The following is a 24146-nucleotide window of genomic DNA, read 5'->3' as shown; positions in this document are numbered from 1 at the left end:
TACAACAAGTAATGTTTAGCTCCTTTAAAAAGGTCAGGTCTTTTCATTAAAAAAATCAATGCAGAAAGTTATGACATAGAGTCTGTGTGTGTGTGTGTGTGTGTGTGTGTGCATGATTGTGTGTGTATGTGTTGCTCCTTATCTGTGATAAAACAAAAATGAATAAATAGGCGATCCTGACATGTGACTATAGTTCAAACTGCATAAACTATTGCAATAAGTGGACTCATTTAGGAAATCAGTTGTCTAATTCGGCACTGGGGAAATGATATTTCTCTGCAAAAGAAAGCAGTTGAGCAAAACAACTGAGTTGACTTGGAAATGGTTCTTAATCTTCTTACTGGTGCCAGGATCTGGATAGCATGAAACTGGGGGAGTGGGCTTAGTATAATATGGAACATAGTAATATTGCCTAAATTAATATAGTACAGAAGAATGAGTGATGACAAGCAACTGAATAAGTTTGTGGAAAGGCGGATTTTATCTGTGATGTTTTGGAATAAAAATATTCAGGACCACCATCAATCTTGTCACTCTTTTACTTTATTTTAATCACAAACATAGATAACTTCTGCATAAATACAGACGTGTACGATTCCTTTTAAAAATAACAATGCAGAATGTTATGGTGCAGACTGCGTGTGAATTCTTCATTATCTGTAATGATAACGCAAAAACTGGTCAGCAGATGATCATGACATGTGACTACACTTCAAACTAAACTACAGTGGTACCTCGGGTTACATACGCTTTAGGTTACATACGCCTCAGATTACAGACTCCGCTAACCCAGAAATAGTACCTCGATTTAAGAACTTTGCTTCAGGATGAGAGCAGAAATCGTGCTCCGGTGGCGCGGCAACAGCAGGAGGCCCCATTAGCTAAAGCGGTGCTTCAGGTTAAGAACAGTTTCAGGTTAAGAACGGACCTCCAGAACGAATTAAGTACTTAACCCGAGGTACCACTGTACAGTAATAAGTGGGCTGGTTTGGGAAATCAGGTTTCTAGCTCCGTGTTGGGAGGAATCAGATTTCACTGGAAAAGGTACCAGTTGGGGAAACTACGTTTTCCTCTTCTGCAATAACTAGGACAGAGTGAGGCTGCAGGTGATGTGAGGTAGGAAGTAGTGGCAGGAAGGTGTCGGGGGAATCAGCTGGTGTGTGCTTTGCGATCTGCTCTGTCTCAAAGAATTCTGGGCGTTGTAGTTTGTTAAAGGCTGCTGGGATTGTAACTCTGTGAGGGGTAAACTACAGCTCAGAATTCGTTGCAGGTGGGGAATGTGTTTTAAGGGCATATATTTTTATTTATTAGTGTTACACCCCACCTTTCTCTTCCAAGGATCTCAAGGTGGTTCTACCTGGTTCTCCTCCACCCCATTTCATCCTCACAACCTGTGAGGCAGGTTAGCCTAAAGGATGGGGATTGGCCCAAGGTCACCCAGTCCCAGGTCACTCTCCCAGGTCATAGTCCAATGCTCTAACCATTATGCCACACTGTCTGTCGCCCTCGAGATCCTGCGGTCGATCCACATGACCAGTGTCCTCTGCGGAGGCGGCTGGACTGCCTGGCAGCGAAGGCGCCCACCCAAGGGCCTCCCTGGGCTTCGCAGCTGCTGCTGCTGCCCCTCGTGGGCGCGTCCGCCCGGACGCTCCGTCCACATTCCCTCGTGAGGTTCCCACATAAATCAGCGCGGGCGGAGCGCCGGGAAGGGCACTTTCTCATCGGGCGCTGCTGACAGGCAACGACAAACAGACCGGCCTGAGAATAACCACGGCCCGGGCCGAGTTTACACAAGGGCAGGCGCTGTGTAAATATGGAGCCGGGATGGGAGGGAGGGCGAGCCAGCGCCGCCGCCCGCTCCAGGCGAGGTCCTTAGACCCACTGGACGGTATGGGGGGAAAGAGGGGGCACGAGAAGGGAGGGGACGCTCCAATTTATCTCCTCGGGGGCCAGGGAGAGACAATGCCCCGACGGCTGTGGCCACGGAAGTGCAATGCATTAAAATCCAATGGGGCTCACTTGCTTCAGGCCGTGGGGACACGATCCAGCCCAAAGCAAAGGGCTTCAATCCGGCCTGGTCCTTGGTCAGGGGTGATGAGAGTTGTGACTCTCCAGACGTTGCTGGACTCCAAGGCTGCCAAGCCACTTCTGCGCTTTAAGGGTGCCATCTTGTGCACGTTTACCTAGGAGTAAGCCCCTCTGAACTGAAGGTCCGGTGAGGTGGTAGACCAGGCATAGGCAAACTCGGCCCTCCACATGTTTTGGGACTACAAGACCCACTATCCCTGACCACTGGTCCTGTTAGCTAGGGATCATGGGAGTTGTAGTTCCAAAACATCTGGAGGGCCGAGTTTGCCTATGCCTGTCATAGACTTCTTCTTCGGAGGTTTTTGAATGCAGGTTGGGTGGCCATCTGCCATGGATGCTTTTACTTGAGATTCCTGCATTGCAGAGGGTTGGACTAGATGATCCTGGGGGTCCCTTCCAACTCTGCAGTTCTATGATGCTATGATTCTATGAGCTGTGGAATGCCCTCAGGCAACAACAGGTGGAAGCGCGCCTTGTTGGTGGTGGCCCCTGCCCTCTGGAGCGCCCTCGCGCTCCTCGACGGGGAAACCGCTGGGTGCTTCCGAAGTCCATTAAACACCTCCTCTCTGATTCTACAGCCCTCTGCTAATGTTGGTATACATTGTTGTTGTTGAATAGCCGGATTATTCTCCCTCGGTATAACAGGGTCCTTGTTTTGTAACCTTGTCTTATCTAACGATTATGTTTTAGTCGCTACTTTCCACGCAGCCACATACCCGTGGTTTATTTAATGTTGGTTTTGTTTCATGCCTGCTGTTGCTGTTATTGTTGTTGTTGTTATTAAAAATGAAATGGTTTAAATGTTTCGATGTGCTTTTATTTCTGCCTTCGTAAACCGCTTCTAGATTTATTTGTAATGGTAAGCGGTATATAAAATATAAATAAATAAATTGACTGTCTACAACCTACTTTTGAGTAAACGCGCGTCGGTTCCCGCTTTCAGGGGCAAAGGCTTTTAAGTATCAGCTTAATTTCCCCACTGAAATCAATGGAAATTCAAAACTCTTCCCTTTGGCCAATGTCTTGCCAACCCGCTGAGTGAATTTTAATGGAGAACAGTTAAGCCAGTATCAAACCGGGGGCTACGCCTGTGTTTCAATCCGCGCCGCCTGCCTTAACTGCTCCAGGGATGCCCGCTAGCAATTGCTCGGACCTCACGTGGAAGTCTTTTAAATGCGAGGAGAGAGCAGACTAAGCCAAACGAAATTCGTCAAAGGAAGTGCTGCCCTAGTCGCTTTTTAAAAACTAACCAAAGGAACCAGCTCTGCTCTGGGTTCCAAGGTGAACAATGCCAGCTGCGAAATCGAGAAGCTAAAGCCCATTAGGCAACCGCTGTCCCGAAAATACAGATACCTGTAATTCAAAAATGGTTATCTTTTGCCTTCTAGCTTGAGTGAACAACATTCACACGTGTACGCACACCGTCCAAGAGCGAAGGAGAAAGAGATGGGTGTCCTTTTCCCATACGAATCTACTTGCTTCCAAACCAAATCTTCCCGTACCTATTTGCTTGCATGGGAAATCACATTTTGCTGTGGGATACAATCACTGCAACGTTTTAGCATTTCTGCTTAGATATCTGAAGCAAACACCTAGTGAGGAGTTGTTCCTCCCCAGATAAAGAGTTTAGGTTCGGGTTATAAAAAGTCAAAGGGTCCTGATAAAGCAGCGACCCGATCTAATCGGTGTTAAGCATGGTGAAGTCTCATTGTTTTCAATGGACAATCTTTAAACCTCCTTAAACTGTCGCTTTTGAATCAGTAGGACAAGAAAGCGCTTAATTTTCTCTCTTCTGGATCGCGCGGATTGTATCGCTCTGACGATTTCTGTGCCTTAGTTTATTAATTACTTCCGCCTTTCCATACCATGTCTGAAGGGGGTTTGCAATGAATGTCAGTGGCGCAAATACTAACCAATAAAATAATAAAAATAAAACTAATAAGATTCGTGGACCAGATTTGGAAGGGGGAAGGAGCTGGAAGATGGTGCGGTCTCTGAAGGTGCGCGTGGCTGCATTAGATATGTGGGGCTGTGGGCGCAGAGGTCCCGGGATTGTTGGTGGGCGGGGGCGCTCAGTCTTCCAAAGGGCGCACATTTCAGAATTCAGATGACTTGACAGGGCTAAGTCACCTGAACAACTTTTCCCGACCCTGCGTTACTCACAGTTTGCGCGCCTTAGACAGCAATCCCACGCATACTGACCCAAGGCGAGACTCGAGTGAACACCGAACACCGTGGGACTTTCTTTCGAGAAAGCATAACATAGGATTGCAGGCACAGAATTAATTTCCCCGCCCTTCCAATTAGGAGGGAAGTTCGAATTCTCGCTGAAGATTTTTGTGAATGGGTAGCAGTTATTTTTAATTAAGTACCTCTAGGGCTGCAACGGTAGTCCGGCAAATTAATCCACTGAAAATGTTTTGATGAACTAAAAAGATGCCTCGGAATAATCGGTCAACGTCGTGTTTGTTTTAATGTATTATTACCATAAAACTGCAGGAGGCAAGCGCTATTTTTAAAAAGGCGCTGCCTCCTGAGTGTCAACGAATAAAGGGGTGCCTCTTCTCAGGGGAGAGGTCTGCTCAACACACGTTGGCACATCTAAACAGAAATATAACATATATGTATACATTATATAATGGAAACATATGACCAGTCGAAAAAACGCCCTCAGTTTCAAGGGAACTTTTGGCTTCCAAGAACCCCTGCTTAAGATCTACCTTGCCGTCTGCTGGAGAGAAATCGGGGCGACCCTCCGTGCAGCCCTCCAAGATCGGCTGTTCTCCCCAGATTGTTAGACGGGGAGGGCCGAAAGATTCCTGGCTTTTCTAAAGGCCACCTAGAGAGATGCCTAGTCTCGCGTTCCTGGCTTCCACGTTTACAGACCCGCGGAAGCTTCCCAAAGCTGATCAAAGGCGCCGAGCTCGCTAAAATGGGGCGACTTGGATGTTGTTTGTTTATTTGCTTGTTTGTTTCGGGGCCATTAGCAGCCGGACGTGTCGGCTCTGCCGGGTCTTCTCCCCGGCCTGCGGGGCTGATGGAGCCATTAGAGGCCACGAGGGTGGGGGATCCCTTCTGCGGCTACAGGGCTTCCTGCTCCGGCCGCGGCTCCAGCCGACATCCCCCTCGCTTGGGCGGACTCCGGCTCCATCCATTACCTTAATCCCTTGTCTAAACAGTGCGCAGCGCGGCTGGGACAACGAGGCAGCGCTCAAACCAGGAGCGGGCAGCGAAAAAAAGCTAATGGGCTCGAGACAATAACCATTAAGAGCAGCGCCCTCCGTGTGTCCCCCCCCCCCAAAAAAAAACCCCGACCCACACCCAGCGCGAGCAGGCGCGCAAAGAGGGAGGCTTGGAGACAAGGGGAGCGTGGCTTCTCCCACACCCCTCTCCGTGCAGCCTCAAGAGTTCGGCAAAATGGTAGGGTTTTGTTTTTGAAGAAAATTAATTTTAAAAGTAGTACGGTTTAAAGGTTTGAGATCCGAGGTGGGAGAAAGTCAGCGACGCGCATAGATGGGATCCAACAACAAACTCTCCAAGTCCTGGCGAAGAAAACAGAGAGCCTCGTGGCGCAGTTTGGTGCCATTCAAACCAGTGAGTCAAGCAGCCGTATTTGAAAAGATGCAACCGATGTGCGCAAGAAGGTCAGAGATAGCCGGTGGGATTCAGTTTCTTTTTATTTAAAAATAAAATATAATTATTAGAATCTCATATATATGTTTTCCTGCAATTCAAAATGCGAACGTTAATGTCATCTGACTCTCCAAAGATGTTCAGAATTTCGAAACAGCATTAAGCTTCTAATGCTAGCGTCCTAAGCGGGCCTACAAGGGAGTCGAGGTAATGAGTCCTAATGCAAACTTCGGCTTCCTTTGGGACTTCCTTCGAGTATGATCTGGGTCAGGGCGCAAAACAGAAGGGAAGATATTACGCAGGCCGTTCAAGTCAGTGCAAATAATAACAGCAACGTTTACACAGCACTTTTAAAGCGCGATCCTACGCATGTTTGCTACATGAAAGTGATTGCGCTTTATCATTGAAGTACACTTCCGTGGCTCTTACCCCTAGCTTTTTAACATGCACTGATCCTTACGGACAGATGGATATTATTGTCCCCATTTTGCAGACGCGAGACTGACGCTGGGAGAGGGCAGCTTGCAAAAAGCTACCTTAGTTAGTTCCTAGCATAGGTGAGAGATGTGCACCAGGGACTTACCTGCTCAACCAGGCGCGCGTGATCAGAGCTCTGTATTCTTTCAATATCTGGTTTGTGTGAGAGAGTTTTCGCAAAAAGCCCGAGGTGCTCGCCTTGTTTCCCGCTCATTTATCCCTTCAAAACATTTATCCAGGCCTGCACGAAACAGCAGGAGGAGCCCACACCATCTGAAGGGCCAGGATAGCTCCCCGGGCCTGTGGAAAGAGAAACTTTGCCAGGAAGAAGAAGAAGCAGCTCTTCTCAAAATTGAAGGGAGTGGTTACAGCCGAGCCTTGGTTTGGAAAGAGCCTGGAGGTGCCGAGGAGAAGGGTAAGCGAAGGAGAAGGAAAGGGGGTCCAGGGGCGCAAACTCCAGCCCATACCACCCGAGCAGGGTGCGGTCCTTTCTGCGGCCTGGGCTTGCTCTCTGCAGTCCTCGACGGAAACCATCCAAGCTTCCACGAACCCCCCGCCCCCCTCTCCAGATTGTCCCAGGCGAGGAAGACGCATTATTAATTTTACGAGTACTTTCAAAATATCTCCTCTGCACGTCTCCTCGCTGCGGTCGACGGCGCGGTTACAAAGGACGTTTGCCGGGCCAGGGCGGTTGTTTTGTTGTTGCCGTCGTTGCTCTCCAAAGGCAATGAAGGATTTCTGCTGCAGGCTGCCCGTAGGCAAGCCCCAAGGGGCCCGACGGGAGAACGCGGCCTGCCCCGCGCGAGTCTCTGCCCAACTGCCTTGGAGCGCGCAAATCCTCCTGCCCAGACGCCGGCCTTTCCCACTGCGTTATACTGGCCTGGCCCGGCGGAGCTGGACAATCCAGCTGTTCCAGCAACAGCTCAAGAAACCTTTCCTCCAACTGTGTGTGTGTAGGGGGGGTGCAGTCAGAGACAACAAGCCCACCATAACGGGGTCCTGGGTTCGGTTGGGAAAGACCCACTGGCCAGACCTTGTTTCCCCATCCCATTGTGGGCTGCTTGGCTTGGACGCCTTCCTCCACCCTGTCCCCAAACCCCGGCAAATGAGGACCAGGCAGCCCTGAGCAAGACGGCCTCCCTCAGCAAGCAGGAGGAAGGCTGCCGGGAGTAAAACCAGCGGAATCTGGGCTGGAGTAGGTTAGTCTTGGCCGAGGACGGAACCAGGAGAGGCCAAACCGCGAGGATAATGTGCACATTTTAGGTCTCCCCAGGAGATGCTATCTGGATGGATATACTCCAATGAAAGAGAAACAACAAAGAAACTCGCGGCACCGGATTAAAGGCTAACACATTTATTGAAGTCTAAATCTCCTTGGGCCAGAACCCACTTCCTTAGATGCACAAAGTGGTTTCCTAAGTGGATAAGTATATATAGGCTGAACGCAGAGAAAGGCGCGGGGGCGGGGAGAGATTGTCGCGGGGAGTTGAGCTTAGATTTTTTGGAAAGGGAGACCAGAAGATCAAGCAAGAAGCATTGGTAAGTGCGTCACGGTCCTATCCAGAATACAGATGACTGCCGCGTACCAGCCCGTATTAACTCGGACAACGCTCTTCGGGGGCCAAACAACATTAGCCGTGCCCGCTATGGATCTTTGCTCTGCGCCGCCTTCTAACGTGATGCCTTCTGTCGTCTGCCAACAATGCCCCGCTGCTATTGGCTTGAGCCAGACGGGTCAGTCTCCGCTCAAGAGAACAAACGGACCCAATCCAGATAGTAAAAAAGAGGAACATCCTCAAACCAGGGGGAGCGTTTAAATCCCCACGAAAATGCTGCGGAAAACCTCAAGGATCTCCACATACTGACGACGACGCTTCAAATGTTGATCCCGGCATAAAGCTGCAATAATCGTAATTAATTAGCTAATTTGACTCTGTGGACCATCTCGGAAGTGGTCAGTTGGCTTCAGAAGTTAATTGGATGCTCTGAATGAGGTGTCAATTGATAGCGTAAAATCATTTTACACCATCGATCTCCAAATGACTATTCATCACCAGGCACAGTCAAGCTGGTTGGATAGTGTATTCATTTGACCAAGTCCTGATGCCCAGAGACGGCTAACCTTCTCCGGCCCGCGGGCCGCATTGACGACCAGGCCTCCCTCCGAAGGCTACATGCCAACGATGTACGGTATTCGCTGTGCTTGCTTTGACACATCTGCTGTTTTGCATTGTCAAGTCTTTTGTTGTGTGCCTGTAGGTTAATAAAAAAAAACAACCCCACAGCATTTATTTATTTTTGTATACACACACGCACCGCTATCGGCTTAGGTGACCCGCTTCTTGGGCGTCTCAGCGTCTCTGTGGTGAAGACCCAAGTCCCAAAAAGTTTTTGGCCACAATGAAAGTATTCTCGTATTTAAGGTCCACGGGGTACTTTTGCTTTTGTTAAAAGGGCTTTATAACTTGTCACGGAAACTAGGCTGTCTCACTCAATCTGCTGCTGTAGATTTTCAGCCGATCCTAGGCCTGTTTACTGAAAAGGAAATAGCGCTGTTGTTCAGCTGAACTTTTTCTTCGGGCTGCCGCCCAAGCAGCGAATCTAAATTGTCAGGAAATATCTGGCTCGAGAGTTGATCGCCTTGGCTTCCACAATAATGCCCTGCGGATAAAAGGTAGGTGCAGATTGCTGTGCCGGTGTCTCCTGGTTAATTCGTCTACTCAGAAGTAAACGCCATTGAATTCAGTTAGGAGACATTCCCCGTCGAGTGTGTGGAGAATTGCAGTCCGAGGACACATAAATGCTAAAGTTTTTCCTTTTCCGATGGTAATATCTACAAGTTTTGCAATAAACGTTTATAATGAAAAATAATAGAATATCATGCAAGCTTGCAGTAAATTAATTTCACAGTAAACTAATCCCACTGCAAGCTTATCGTTATTTATTTGCATCAAATCTCTTTAGAGGAATTGTTTAGTCAACGTTCCATTTTTATTTTTAGCCTTGAAAAATCTGTTCCACACCTTCATCTCTAATTATTTCAGTCGCTAAACTAAGGAGGATCTTCGGCGTTTCTTGGGTTCCATCAAAACACGCAAATGGAGGGGCTGTGAAGCCTCCTTGCCTCATAACAAAATTTCTGACAGGCTGGCAAAAACCGAGGCAGTCGCAAACCTCGTACAATAGAAAGAATGTATTCCGTTTATTTTGCACAGACACCGAATATAAATGCTACATCGATGGTTGCATTGACTAAGCGACCACCGCCTGATAACAAGAGGGCACATAAAAATCCGTTGGTTTCAATGGGAACATTAACTCTCTCGGATTGAAACCTCGTAGCTTATCCGAGCCGAGGCCACCCTCGAGGGGAAACCCCTTGCCCAAGAGCCCCCTAATAAAAGATAAAAGCCTTCTTTAATCTGTTCTTGAGTGGAAAGGGAACTTCCACTGGGTTACCGCACTACGTACAGTGCTCTGCAGTCCCCGTCCCCCCCCCCACCCAAGAAATCAGGAGCAGGGACTTGCTGGCTTCTTATGTTTGTTTGTGGGGGGAGAACAGAGCCTGGGAACAAGCCACCCCCCTTACCGGGCTCTCCGGCAGAGCCTCCCTAAGCTGCCCTTTGCCACCCCTGTTACTATTCCCCAGAGAGGACGGAGGGACCGGCGCTTAGGGACAGTGAAGGAGCTTCGCACGAATTTCAGAAACGGTCATTGACACTAATCCCGAAACCCTTTCGATCGCTTTTATTTTAAGAGAGCTGCCCGGAAGAGCCAGAGGGGTCTACCTTCTTTTGGGTTCCCTGAAAGGCAGACAGAAGCGCTCGCCGGAGCCCAACAAAAACGCACACCTTTTCCTCGCGAGTGTCCCCGGGGAGTCACTATAAGAAGAAGAAATAAAGAAAATTAAGATGCAGGAGGGAAAAACGAAACTCAAGAGCCCTTTTAACTAACCACAGAAACATAATAGGAGCAAGAAATATAATAATAATAATAATAATAATAATAATAATAATAATAATAATAATAATATCCCAGTACGTAAGATCACGAGCTTAGCTTTGAGATGCCGCTTTCGCAGACTGTTTTATCTCCATGTTACACAAGCCATCTAAGTTGGTGGCCATAACCACACATTGCAATAATACTTGCCTCTGGATATTACTGCTACCTATTACTACTATTATTGCTACCTATTATTACTACTACTACTTAACTCATGCATATCTTGTCCTACGCTCACATTGGTACTGGCAAGCAGCTGCGTCCTAGGGTTTGTCTTGCCAAAGGTATGCGAAAGACCTGCGTCTCCTCGCGGGCAGGTGACCGCCGGAAGAGACTTGGCGCTCCCTCCACAGGCCAGTTGCCAAGCGGATGTTGAATGTTAAATTGGACAGATTACCCTGTCCAAGATAGGGCCCTGTCCCTATATTTACTGCGCCCCGCGACAGGACAGCTCACCCCACACGCGCACGCGCACACACACACACCTTCCCGCGTTTTCTTGGTCCCATTTGCCCCAAGAAAGGCGAGTTTCCTCTTGGGCCCTTTCCCCAGGGTGTTCCTCCCCCCCCCCCAGTTCCTCCGAAGTTTAAAAAAAGAAAAACCGCGAGTGGTAAGTCCCCAAGGGAGGAGATGGAGGTAGATCCGGAACCACAGGAAGGGAAAGCAGAGGCAGCGCTGTTGTCCAGGGAAAGGGGGAGGGGGGGTTGTCTAGCGATGGGGAGGGGTTGTGGGCTACCTCGGTTCGGACTCCCCCGTAGCGCGGATTTTTCTCCGCCTCCTCTCGCCCCGACGGCTGTGCGCCAACCTGTGTGACCCGACGGCGTGGGCGCCCCGCGTAGCCTCCCGGTGCAGTCCAGCCTGCAGATTTCTCTTTCCGGCAGGCTCTCTGTGTGTGTGTGTCACTTAGGGGGCCGGCTCAAGGCTCCCCCGCCTTCCAATGGGGGCGCAGCCCGCGCCCCAGCCCGGCCCCTCCTCGCCGTGACGCGCCCGCCCTGGCCGCAGAGGCGGCTCCGAGTCCAGAGGCTGCAGCTGGTCGGCGCAGAGGCTGCGACTGCAAAGGCGGAGCGGCAGCCTTCCCTTCGCATGGACGCCCCTTAGCCGGGCTTGGCTGGCAGGGCGCGGCGCTCCTGCACCCAAGCCGGCGCGCTCCCCTCTTTCCCACGCACCCGTCCCCCCTCCCAATGATGCTCCCCAGCCCCGCCACCTCCACCCCCTTCTCGGTCAAGGATATTCTGAAACTGGAGCAGCAGAGTCTCGGGGGCTCCCTCGAGTCGCCCTTCCCGGTCGCCGCCGCCGCCGCCTCCTGCCTGCTGGGGTGCCGCAGCTTCTCCGACGGGGAGGACGACGACGAAGACGACGAGAAGCTGCCCTTCCTCAGCTCCATGGCGGCGACGGGGAAGAGCGCCGCGGATGGGGGGCTTTCTCCAGGGAGTTACGTGCAGGCGGTGCTGCGGGGCACCTGCGAGCCCAAGGCGCTGGCGGGAGAGGGAGAACCGGCGCTGGATTCCGGAGCCGGTGAGTACCAGCGAGAGCGGGACCGGGACCCCAAGAGGGAGGCTTTATTGGGGAATCGTAGGGCCAGGCGGGCGCCCAAGTCCCTCTCGGAACGCGGAGCGATTCCCAACCTTTCTCATTGCCAGGATAACTAATTCCGAAAGTTTCCCTTTCTGGATCGCAGCGTGGTTCCGCGTGCGTGGCTTGGAACCACCGTTTCTCCAGCCAGATGAGATGCTGAAAGTGGGACACGCGACATCCGCGTCTCTAGGAGCACGTCGGCAACGGTTCAGCGCTGCTCAGAACTGCTTGGGCACCTCCAAACCCAAGTCGCTTAGGCGGACGCCTCTTCCCTCCGCTGCAAAATATCTGTGGCTCCAACTAACAAAGAATAAGAGGACAAGTCCCTTGGAACTTTGAAGGACTTACTTCCGAGTAAACGTGCTTAGGCTGCTGTCCGCTCTACACGTCTCTGAGCCTAAGCCTCCCTGAACACAACGGGACTTGCCGTTGGGTAAAATGCACCGGATTGGGTGGTCACACTGCAGCCCTGTTCGACTCGGATGTAAGAGCTCAGTTAGTCCCGCTTCCCCAATGGAAGTTTGCCTCGGAGTGCATCCCAATGCCCCTTACTTGAGAGTAAGCGTGCTCGGTTCAGCCGGAGACTTAGGCAGAAAGGGGACGACGCGTTTGGCCACGCCGAGCCATCCACCTCCTAAAACAGAGGCAAGGAACCGCTCTGAGGCCCAGCCTCGCAGCCTTGGTGGTCTGGCGGCAAGGAGAGCCGCCTTGGTGGAATGATGGTGCCGCTGGCTCCAAGCCCCCTCTAGGAAAGCACCCGGGGTGAGGTGGAGCGGAGTGGGTCGAGGGGCGGTCAAAGCGCGAGGGGATCTAGTTGAGGGTCCTTCGCGCTAAGGTTTTGTCCGAGGCGCGGCAAGCAAAGTCAGTAACGGGCCTGGCATGGCCGGCCTCCCTCCCTGCAAGGAAGGAGATCGCGTTGGGGGGCATAAAGACTGCCGTCTGCTTCCTAAGAGGGCATAAATCCATTTCCCAGTCCTTGCTTCCTTCCGGCTGCCGTAAGCAGTCCTGGTGGCACAGGGGGAAAACACACACACTTCGCTCCCTCAAGTTTTTCTCGAGTTGGCTGAGCTCGTGCAGAATGCCAGGCGGCGCTGGCTCCTTCGTTTGCAAGGCCGGGAAGCAGCGGCCATATTCCATTGCGGAAGACTCAACTTTCTATATAATAATATTAATATTAATACTATTACTAATACTTTGCAAACCGTGTTTCTAATTTGCTCCGCCTATAGAACTACAGGCGCGCTTTTCTGCTGCAAGCTTATTTTGCGGGAGAAGAGTTTTGGGGTTGTTGTTGCAGCTGTGTCTTTATGCCCTTTAAGGCTGCGGTGATACGCAGCCTTAACCTGGGCGTAAGCCCCATTGAACAGAGCGGGACTTACTTCTGGGTTAACCTGCCTAGGAGTGCCCTGTAAGACACCGACGGAATTATGTTGCGAGCTGGCATTCGGTGCATTAAAAAAGAAAACGAAAACAGATGTCGGCCCTTCCAGGTGCCGCGCAGCGTGTGCTCTCCTCTCCCTTTAAATAATGTATTCATCCGGCTTGATAAATGCGTAAATGAGAGGCTTTTGCAAGGTGATAAGGGGTGTGTGTGTCAATGTGTTGTACCGGTCCCGCAGCCCGCAGCTCCCCGGTTCTTGACTGGAGCCTCTCTCTCTGTTGTTCCCCGTCTTCTGCAGGGAAGGAGCCCACGGAGGAGTCGTCGGAGCGGCCCAAGGCGCGCGGCCGGAGGAAGCCTCGGGTGCTCTTCTCGCAAGCGCAGGTCTTCGAGCTGGAGCGGCGCTTCCAGCAGCAGCGCTACCTGTCGGCCCCCGAGCGCGAGTTGCTGGCCAGCAGCCTCAAGCTCACGTCCACGCAGGTGAAGATCTGGTTCCAGAACCGGCGCTACAAGTGCAAGCGGCAGCGGCAGGACAAGGCCCTGGACCTGGGCGGCCCGACGGCGGGGATGCCTCCGCCGTCGCAGCAGCCTCCGCCTCCGCCGCGCAGGGTGGCCGTGCCCGTGCTGGTGAGGGACGGCAAGCCCTGCCTGGGCGGCTCGCAGGCCTACAGCGCGCCCTACAACGCCGCCGCCGCCTATCCTTATAATGGCTTCCCCAACTACGCCTACGGCGGTTCCCCCGCGGCTGCTTACGGGGCCGGCTACGGCTGCAGCTACCCGGCGGCCAACAGCGGGGGCCCGTCGGTGCCGCCGCCTGCGGGGCCCTACATGAACATGGGCGGCTTCGCGGGCGGCGCGCAGCCCCTGCACCAGGGTCCCGCGGGGCCTTCCTGTAGTCAGGGCATCCGAGCTTGGTAGCCCCGGCCGACGGAGAGATCGAGCAGCGAGCGCGGTTCAGAGCCACGAGCCCAGTCCCCGGTCGCTGGTTGGGGCCCGGCGAGGCAGGCGGGCAGCCGGAGAAGCGGCGCTTCCTCCCGACGGGGAGACCCGACCACGCAAGAAGGTGCGCCGCGCTAGCACAGGGCGCGGCTCCATCCTCCACCCTCAGCACCTTGTCAGCCGTGGTGCAGTCCACGGTGCTAAGCGGCCTCGATGGCTACGCGGCGGCACTGGCTCTGCTGGACACTTTTCCCATTTAGACTCTCTTCCCTCACTCCCGGCGGAGCTGCCCGCGGCCAAAGCTCTCCTGGGGAAAGGGGCGCGGCGAGAGACTCCGCGCCAAGGCCGAGCAGGGACGGGGACGGGGGGAGGCCTGGCTCTGCCAGAAAGCAGCTTCGCTTGTACAAAGCCAAAGCCGGGGTGGAGGCCGCCGCGAGCCACCCCTTTCTGTTGTTGTTGTTGTTGTTGTTGTTGTATGTTAAAAGTGTATCGATGTAGCCACCGCTGCGAGGAAGTTAAAGGATCCAATAAACCAGGTGCAATATCCATCGCAGGCTTCGCGCTGGCGGGGCGGGAAAGACAGTCGAGCGAGCGAGCGCGTGTGCGACTTCTGGGTTCCTCCTCTGGCAAAAGCGTCCCTTCCAGGTAGAGCTCCTCTCCTGTTGCGCAGGTTCTAAACAAACCACGCTGCGCACCTAAAATGCGCAAGTGTTGCAGGAAAAGTCGAAGCCACAGAGCCGCTTTGCCATCATAGACGGCTGTCTCTGAAGCTTCTCCCTCCTTCCTCCTCTCTTCCTTCGACGGCACCCGTTTCCCCCTGCTTAGAGTCCACCTTAGATCCATGCAGCTTCTAGCTGTGGGACAGTTATTCTAACCCATCAGCCGAGGTAGATTCATGCCGCCTCCAGCAATCTGGAGGCACGAAAAGTGGGGGGGGGGGTGTAATCCGGAGTAACTTAATCCGGAGTCAGTTCCTCCGGAGGGCAGGCAAGCCCAAAGGAAACTCGCCCTGTCAGGACCCGGAGCTGCTTCCAGTAGCTCGAAGGCCGCGAGGGCTGCCGTGCGTGCGGCTCTCCAGACTACAACTCCGAGCACGATGGGAGTTGGAGTCCTGCAACCTCCGTGGCCCGCAGGCTCCCGGTTCCTGGAGGGAGAAGGTAGGCCCGTACGCCCGTCGACGGGCGTTGGAAGGGCCGCCCCAAGTCCCCCCTCCGCCTCCCTGTGGCCTCGGATCTCCTATCATTTGGATGCCGCTGTGGAGGCGCCGCGAGACGGGTACCTGCCCGCGGCCGGAGGTGCCTCCTTCCCTCGGACCTTTAATAGGTGGCCAGCCGGCCGCTGTAATCCCCTTGTCCCGGGCGAGGAGAGGGTGCCAAGGGGCTGAATGGGGCAGCGCGCGGCGCGGAGAGGCCCATTGTGGCGGCCGGGCCGGCTCTGAAAGGAAGCGCCTGGAAGGGGCCGAGAAGCGGCGCTTATTGGATTGGGGGACAAAAGGCGGGCCGAGGGGGGCCCCGGACAAAGGGCGAGATTGACGGCCCGCGCTGCCTCCCCCGCGGCGCCCGGGAGGGCGGGGGAGCTGCGGTTTTGTTCCCCTTTTTTTATCCCGGGGGGCGAGCGGGGGATTAGGAGGCGCAGTTCAATGTCGGATCCGCCCCCGCCCTGAGTCGGGGTCGAGGAAGGTGGGGAAGCGGGGCAGAAGCAGACAGAGAGTGCATATCCCCCCCCCCCGGAAAGGAAAAGCGCTGCTGTGTGACTCAGGCCTGACGCGAAGAAATGTGCCTGGGTTACTTAGTGGTTGGGAAAAGGTACTCTGCACATGCTTGAAAGACGCCTCGCCGTCACTTGCGCTTCGGCCCCGCCCCTCCGGGATGCCCTCGAGATAGATGGGGTAGCCTTCGCCAAAGGCATCGCGGAGGACCTCCCCTCTGGATCTGCCTGTGCTGGAGACCCTGCTCACTGGGACGGGCAAGGCACGTGGGGAGTGTGCGTCCGCCCATTCCTTGCTTCAAAGCAGGGTTGTCTTTTCCCACGTGAACAGGGGTGCCACATTGAACAAAGTATTGGGGGGAGTAAGCCCCGCCCCGCATAACCGATCACATGATGTGGTGCACGCACACATTTGAACGGCAATGCCCATCCATTGGGGGAGGGAGCCTCCTCAAATATTTTATTGGGGGTGGGCCAAGACCCCCTCGGCCCCTAGGAGTTGGCTCCTATGCACATGAATGGCCGCGAAGAGATTTCTTACTTCTTAGAATAGCCGGACGCAACTGCTGGCTGCTGCGCAAAGGGGAGCTGCTTCGAGCCTGCGCGAGCTAGGCCGCCTTGCCCCGCAAGAGACCCTGCGGATTGTAGCCCCGGCGGGGACTGTGAGAGGAGAGGAGGTTTTGTTTTGTTTTTGCTTCGGTTCAGGCTTCCTGCTTTCTTCCCTGCCTGTTGCAGATGGGCACCACCAGCCGCCCGCCACTGAATTAGTTGGCCAGGAAAACAGAATGAAAAAATGTACAGTAAGTTTGGTGAACAAGGAAGAAACCACCAGGGGGCGCACCCAAATAGACCTCCCGGATACTGTACCAGTAGTTTGCTTAATGCTGCCCACAATATTAACTGAAGGAATGAAGGGGCTGGGCGGGGGGAGCCATATAATCACAGAGTTGGAAGGGATCCCGAGGTAAAAAGTCCAATGGGTAAAAAGAGATTGCACTTGCTGCCCACCAGAGGGAAAACTTTTATGGATCTGCTTATCACTCTGTTGGTGGTGGGGTTACTGTAGGAGTTGCTTTGCCTCCTTTCTTTAGGTCTTGGCGATCCTGAGGAAGTTGGGGTGATGGGAAAAGAGGCAGTTGCCACTTCCATAACCCTGAATCACAGTCTGAGTGTGCTGTGAGGCAGCTGGCAAATTACACACATCCATTTGACCAGATTTTAAACCTCTTTGATGCAACTGATCAGTGCATCTGGCTATTAACCAGAAGTTGGTGGTTCCAGCCAACCCAGGAACAGCTGTGGGTGAGATTCTTGCATTGCAGGGGGTTGGACTAGATGACACTCGGGATCCCTTCCAACTCGATTCTATGATTCTACCCGCTAAAGACGTTATTAAATAAATAAATAATTTTTTATTTATACCCCGCCCTTCCCAGTTTAGAAAACCGGGCTCAGGACGGCTAACAACAAAATTTAAAACACTTAAGTGATGCAACAAAACAGCATAAAATACAGTACAAAACATGAATAACAGTAAATTCAGAATTCAAAATCAATTTAGGGGGAAATCCATCCAATAAACATTAGATGATCACCAGGGCTAGCTGGCTAAATTAGTCCTATTTGGGCCAGTGAGGAGACCAGGGGAGAATTAGCTGTGGGATCCCAGTGTGGGTAATCTTCATAAAAAGGGGGGTGGGAGGGAAGGAAGGGGAATAAAAGATCAGGTTAAGGTTTACGTTGTTGGGCACGACTCCCAACTCCCATCAGCCTCAAGCCAGCATAGCCTGGTGTGGAGACATAAAATTTTAAGGAGGAAGGGGACAGAAGGAAGGAAGGTTTCTCCCTGAAGGGAAAGGATCAGAAGAGGTGTTGAAGGAAATCAGAAAATGAGACAAAAGATTACTACTGTGTTTATTAATAATACATAAAGCTGGAATAGAATGGAAGGGGAATAAGGCTGCACTAATTATAATAGAATATGATCCAGATAACAGATCCTATTCAGCTCATTTCTTCTGCCTAGTTGATTCTCCTGCTTTAAGGCAGGTGTAGGGAACCTCAGGCCCAGGGGGCAAGTGCAGCCCTCTGGGCCTCGCTGTCTTGTCCTCAGAACACATCATACCCCGCTTTGCACTCCAGATGTTGTCTGTCTTGAACTGCTCTGACTTGCAGCTGCTCTCTGGAGTTTTGGATGGGGACATCCTCAATCCTATCTAGAGATGTTGAGGACTGAACCTGGAGCTTTTAACTGGCACTGCTCTTCTGTCTTTTGCAGCAGCCTGTCAGTAATTAAACAGGTAAAGTCCTCCCCACCATTTACCTTAGTCCCAGGAAAAAGGGGGGGAGAGAAACTCCCATTGCCAGCCCAAGTTCTGCCAAGGGGTGCAAACTTGAATAAAATACTGGGGGGGGGGCATGTAAGCCATCCCCATAATCAACATGACATGATGCACACACACCATTTGAATGACAATGCCCAGTAACTGGGGGGGGGGGAGAGAGTTGGCTCCTCTGTTTATGCCTGTTAAATCACTACTGCAGGAAGAGGGATTGATAACTTGGAAGTTATGTACAAGTTCCAAGCCACATCCATAGTTTTCCTGAAAGAATTGGCAGAAGCCACATGCCAGGAATTCCACTAATGTGCAGATACTCTGTGTTTTTCCTGTTGCCCTGCTACCCAGATCTAAGCCATGGCTTGACTTAGCATTATGTCCATACTGAGGTTCATGGTTTGTCTTGCTCCTAACAATGCACAAGCTGCAACTAGGGGTTGTTCTTGGCTTACCAATTGTGGTTTGCTTGCAGAAGACAAGCCACAAGGCCAGGCTTGGATAGAACACTAAGCTAAAGCATGGCTTAGTTTCAGGAGTGTGGCAGCATGATTTCCCACCTGTACCTGCATGCTTATGCATTCTTGTTTATTCATGGTTTGAATTACATGTGAACTGGGCCACGGAGAAAATTTTCTCAAAATTAATGTTTACACCACCTCAAAGATTGAGGGGGAAATGCCAGTCAGGGAGCACTAGGCTCTCCTCTGCATTGCTGCAACAGGTGAGCCTTCTTGTCAGCTTTTCTTTCCCAGGAAGACAATAATTTCCTGTCAAAGTCTACCCTTCCAAGACAGGTCAAGTCAGCAAGAAGCACAGCTAGCAAAACCATGTATGAACAGGCATTTTGAACATAAGATCTATTTGCCCTTTTGGTTCAACTTCAAATCTCTAAAACATCAGTTCTCTCTCCATCACTCACATAACCCTAATGCAACAGAAAGTATGCATTAGGAAATCTAAAATTTGGCTACATCCATCATAAGCCAGTGAAGACAGATGTATTGTTTTGAGGTTTCACTTTGCTGCAAAGGGCACACTTAGGAAGCAGAGAGGCTGTTCAGTAAGACATTGGCTCAGTCAGAGGTTTATATTTGCCTCATTTGTGTATTCTTCCTCTTCCTAAATGACACATTCCAAATCTTGGGATCAAGAGTAGGAGGAAAGATTGCCACACTTTCCCCCCTAAGAAGTAAGATGAAGCCCAGTTGGCCATTCCAAGTTAAAAGTTACCTGGAACCTAAGTGCCATACTTTTGGAGTTCTTGCAACATGGATGGGCCAGCATCATAGGACAAGGCAAGCAGAGAATGCATGCTTCATAACTGTAGATGGATAAATGGTATCCCCCAATATCACCTGCCTGCCTGTTCTCAAACTACAGCCTGACTCTACTCTTTCACATTTCTACTCTGTTTGGTGTGACAGAGGATAATAGGAACAAGAACTATTTTTTTTTACATATGTGCACACATGCACTTGTGTATTTTCCATCACAGTATATATATTACTGGAGGACACTGCAAGCCAGTTGAAAGAACACCCAACTGAGGCAGACTGCATCTTTTCCCCTGCTACTATAAGAATGTGTGTTTGAGCTGCGTTGGTAGGTAAGAATACTGCTGAAATATATATGGGAGGAACAAGAATCACCTAAAGCTGTCAGTTGCCTGGTGCTGGTATCCTGTAGGAACATAGATGCTCTCCAAATACTGTTTAATGACAATAGAAAGCTGGTTCTTCATGGATCAATATTAGTCATACAAGATGCAGCATTATATGATACTAATCTCACTTCTACTCTCCCACCTACCACAAGAGGAAACAATTTAGACCACCCTGCTATAGGTTGGTCCAACTTACCTGTAACAAAGCCCTATAGAGCTGCTAAAAAGAGAGCAAGAGATAAGGAGAATAAGAGCAAACAAGGGCTGTGACGATAAAGCAGACTTTATTGGAGGTGCCAAGGGCCACAACAATCAAAGCCTTCCCAGAGAGCATGAGGTTTGTGTGTGTGCTACTAGACAACAGCTCAGCTAACACTTCCCCTGCCTCCATCACCACGTAGTCGTAACAGCAACCCATTTAGGGTATGCAGGTCATCACCCCAAGTTCCAGTGCGCTCACGGTAGCTCATGGTAGTCTCCACCTCTTTTAAGGGAATACAACTTTTCGGGCAAGGGAGATGCTTGTTAGGTGACAGGCTAGAAAAGGGCAGGCCAAGCTGCTGCTCATTGTGTACTATCCATTTGGGAGAAGGATGATGGGCTGTGCAAAATGCAGCAGCAGGCAAGAGGCGGCATCGTTATTCCAAAGGCTTGCTTGTCATTTGAGTCTGGCACCAGCCAATCCAGCGGGTGGAGTCACATTTCACTTCCCGGCCAATCGTTCCTCCTTTCGCTTGGTAAGGATGTATTTGAAGAACTCATACACAGACCAGGCAATGGCTGTGGAGGGCATCTGGTAAATGACACGTGCTTGTACCCCTCGAAAATAGGCAGTCAGCCCACCCACGCGGTACACCGTCCTGAATGCATGAGCCATGCCTGTAATGTGCCCACTGATGTTGGTATTCAGTGCCAGGGCCTCCTGGGTATTCAGCAGTGTCTTGCAAACGTCCAATGGGGTGGTGACAGCAGCAGCAATGGCCCCTGCACAGGCCCCTGCCACCATATGGGAACTAGGGTTGTACTGTCTGTGAGGATTGAGGTGTTCCTGCAAAGATTCATATGCCATGAAGTGGATGGCCTGGAAGGGGATGTTCATAGTCAGCTGAGTGGTGTAGCTTCGGTAGAAAGCTCCTGCCCCTTCATTGCACCATACAGCACGTACACAGTCTGTTGCTCGCTGGTATGGAGAGTTGTACATCTGCATTCTCTGCTTTACCACTGATCACAAGATGACAGCAGCAGCCCAGCCATGGAGACGAGAGAAGGGCAGGGAGGAGCAAAGAAAAAATAAATAAGTAAGTAAGTGCAGTGATCTGAACAGTGTGCATTCTTGAATAGATTCACTTGAATAGATTCAGGGGCCCCTGCATCCCTTAAACTTGCCTCAGTGTGATCTATCTACCCACCCAGCAAATCCTGCAGAACTCTACAACTCATGAAAAAACAGTAATGCCCCAATTCTGGAATTGTGAGACACCAAGTAATAAACGGGGGTTACTGAAATGTGATCTGATTTTGCCTACGCAATGTAGGGAACACAAATATGAAAGACAAGTTGCAATATTGTTTTTATGTCATTTATCAACACCAAGAGCAAAGGCAGACACACAAATACATTCTTTGCTTATGCCAAAGTCTTGTCCACCACCCACCCGCTGCATCCAAAGAACCCTTGTAGCAGGTAAGGCTGCATGTCTGAACTGTATCACAAGCAACATGAAAGCACCCCCTGGTGACAAGAAGGGAGCAGCACAAGCTGCATGAAAGTTGCAGGACTGCTGGGAAGCAACATTACCTTCTGCTGGGTTCATGGCTGCATCATGAAGCAATGTTGCCACACAGCCTGCTGCGCCTGCAAAACAAGGACTATTACATGTGAAAAGTGGGAAGAAGACCTAAGGAGCTCTCAGAATGTGCCACCGGAGGAGTGTATGCGAGCAAATAGGGACACCCACCTCCCAAAGACAGAATGAAAGTTCATTGAGAAATTAGCATCAGTTTTCAGAAAGGGAATATCAGAAATATTCAAGGCTCCAGTGTAGGCAATATTTATCATATTAATCTCGACCCACATTGGAAGGATTGGGGGGGGGGGAATCAGAAGACTAAGACTGCAATCCTAACTCCACTTACCTGGGAGTAAGTCCACTGAATTAAATAGGACTTACTTCTGAGTAAACATGGTTAGGATTGCACTGTAAATTATCTATCATCTTTAATTCCTAGAGCAGAGAAGAGCCAAGACCGTCTTGCAGCTATTTAGGATTCTTGCAGCTATTTAGGATTCTGCTGTCGTCCTGCTAACACATCCAACAAGCTTCAGAGTGAGACGAGTTAGTTCCAAAATTCTAGGATCTCCAGCTAATTGGGTCTTCCTATTATGTGTCCAGACTATCAGAGATGAAGGAGCCTCAGAAGCATGCTAGTGTGAAAAAGTAAATGTAAGCAGACCAGACTCTACAACACATTACAGCAAGCTTGGGGTTCTCCCCACTCAAAAAGGAGGATGCTAAAAGGACAAATGTAAGAGCAGATACAAACATGGACACATCTGGGACAGCTGCTTCAAAGGAAGAGCACTATATAAAGTCAAAATGAAATACAAACAGCAACACACCCATTCTTCTATCATATTTCAAATTATCTTCACAATAAAAAAAAGTTTCTGTCTGCTCTGGTGGAAACTGCAGCTATCTGCCCCATATTCCCACAATCCCTTCTCATTCACAAATTCCTTTCAAAAGTCAATGGCAAATCCTACATTACTAACGATCATGGTTAGATAATGCTTGGAGTGAAGCAGAACACAGCATCAGGGAAGAATGTCAATAGTAAACAGGATTCAGAAGTTAGCAATATAAGAGCAGTAAGAAAGAACCAGGCATCCAGTTCTTCATTTCACTAACAGTCCTAGCTGGGGACATAGGGACCCTCAGGGTGGGGCAAGGAGTCAAGAAGGGACAATACCGTTGGCCACATGACTATTGCCCCCAGCATGGATAATGTCGGTAAGTGTCTTTTTCAACTTTTCGTAGCAGGCGAAATACAAGGCATGAGCAGGGCCTGCCCCTGTGGCTGTGATGTTCAATCCACGCATGGGTCGCCAGATCCCTTCAGTCCGCACGATCCGCCACAGGGCCTCCAGCACATTCCGGTAGCGAGCAGCAGGTTCCGGTTGCAGGCTCTGCATCCTTGTCTGCCAGCGCAGGGAGGGGAGCAGGTTAGATATGCCAAGGGACTTAGCCTAGTAAGCGCTCCACACCCAGCTCTCCCAACCCAGGACACTCCTTCCTTTCAGAGCCATTCAGATGCATTTGATGGCTGCACACAAATGAGTGCTCGCAGGCAGCCTTTGCAGGTGTCTGCAGATCACCAGGGGGGCTTCCCGCCCGTCAGGACTCTACCGTCTGTACAACACCACCACCTTACCCCATCCTCCCAACCCCATGACTGAGACCAAATATTTCTGGAACCAGGTCGGTCGCTTTGGCGGCAAAAGTGAAGGCCTGAAACGTGATCAAGGAAACCGATCTTGCTTCTTGTCAACTAGTGGCGGCAACACATAACTCTCCTGTCAAGTGATCGTTCGTTGGCACTTCTGCCATTAGCCAGCAAAAGAGCCGAGAACATGTTTGATCCATCCCTCCCCGAAGTCGTTAGCTCCATCGCATTCATCGGGGGACACCTCCTTCGCCTTTCTGTCAACTCTGGGGCTTTTTCCCTTTTTGCTAAATTCGGATCTAGTCGGACCGTCCGGTGATGCGGATTAAAGTGCAACACTAATGAAGATCGTGTGCCGGTTAACCGCTCTCAGGTCCTGCCCAGGGACTCCCGCGTCTCGTCTCAGCCCCCCGCCCCCCGCCAGCACCCGCCCTGCTCCCGGAGAGCAGCTCGGCGCCCGTTCTCACCTTGACACAGTCCACCGGGTACATGAGGCTGTGCTCCAGCACCCCCGCCACAGCCCCTGCGAGCATGTGGGTGGAGGCGGCGGAGCCCCGCGGGAGGGCCTCGTAGTCCGGCTCCGGGCCGGCCTCCGTGTCCGTGCCAGTCCCTCCCGCCCCGCCACCCCCCGCGGGCCACGCCCAACCCGCCCCTCCACCGTCGCCCCCGCCCAGCAGCAGGAGGAGCTGGCGGCCCGGCTCTGCCCCACCGCGCTGCCCGGGCCCCGCCGCGCCGCCCGCCCCGAGCTCCATGGCACCGCCGTCGAGTCCGTTGCGGGCTGCACACTCGGTCCTGCGGCTCCCGCTCTGTCCGCCCCGCCCATGGATGTCACTCATTGGCCGCGGACGGTTTTCGCGCCGCCCCGAGCCAATGTCCATTGGTAGGCTGCGACTCACGC

The 24146-nt window shown here is 51.7% G+C and overlaps 2 protein-coding genes and 1 long non-coding RNA gene across 3 annotated transcripts; 1 reads left to right on the top strand and 2 right to left on the bottom strand.

The window, feature by feature from the left end:
- Positions 1-9922: 9922 nt before the first annotated feature.
- Positions 9923-11083, bottom strand: LOC309533760. Its single transcript, XR_014220461.1, has 2 exons — positions 10940-11083; positions 9923-10079 (listed from the first exon to the last, which is right to left on the bottom strand). It is a non-coding gene; the product is annotated as an uncharacterized lncRNA (long non-coding RNA).
- Positions 11084-11231: 148 nt separating this feature from the next.
- NKX2-3 (NK2 homeobox 3) lies at positions 11232-14630 on the top strand. The gene is made up of 2 exons (XM_082225328.1): positions 11232-11718; positions 13458-14630. The coding sequence occupies exons 1-2, from the start codon at positions 11385-11387 to the stop codon at positions 14072-14074; spliced, it is 951 nt and encodes a 316-aa protein (XP_082081454.1). The 5' UTR covers positions 11232-11384; the 3' UTR covers positions 14075-14630.
- A 5441-nt stretch (positions 14631-20071) lies between these two features.
- SLC25A28 (solute carrier family 25 member 28) lies at positions 20072-24141 on the bottom strand. Its single transcript, XM_082224966.1, has 4 exons — positions 23716-24141; positions 22775-23003; positions 21603-21659; positions 20072-21025 (listed from the first exon to the last, which is right to left on the bottom strand). The coding sequence occupies exons 1-4, from the start codon at positions 24124-24126 to the stop codon at positions 20508-20510; spliced, it is 1215 nt and encodes a 404-aa protein (XP_082081092.1). The 5' UTR covers positions 24127-24141; the 3' UTR covers positions 20072-20507.
- Between the last annotated feature and the right edge of the window lie 5 nt (positions 24142-24146).

Source organism: Podarcis vaucheri, assembly GCF_965113315.1.
Source record: "Podarcis vaucheri genome assembly, chromosome: 5".
NCBI classification, from domain to species: Eukaryota; Metazoa; Chordata; class Lepidosauria; order Squamata; family Lacertidae; genus Podarcis; species Podarcis vaucheri.
This window is presented reverse-complemented; position numbering and strand designations above follow the sequence as displayed.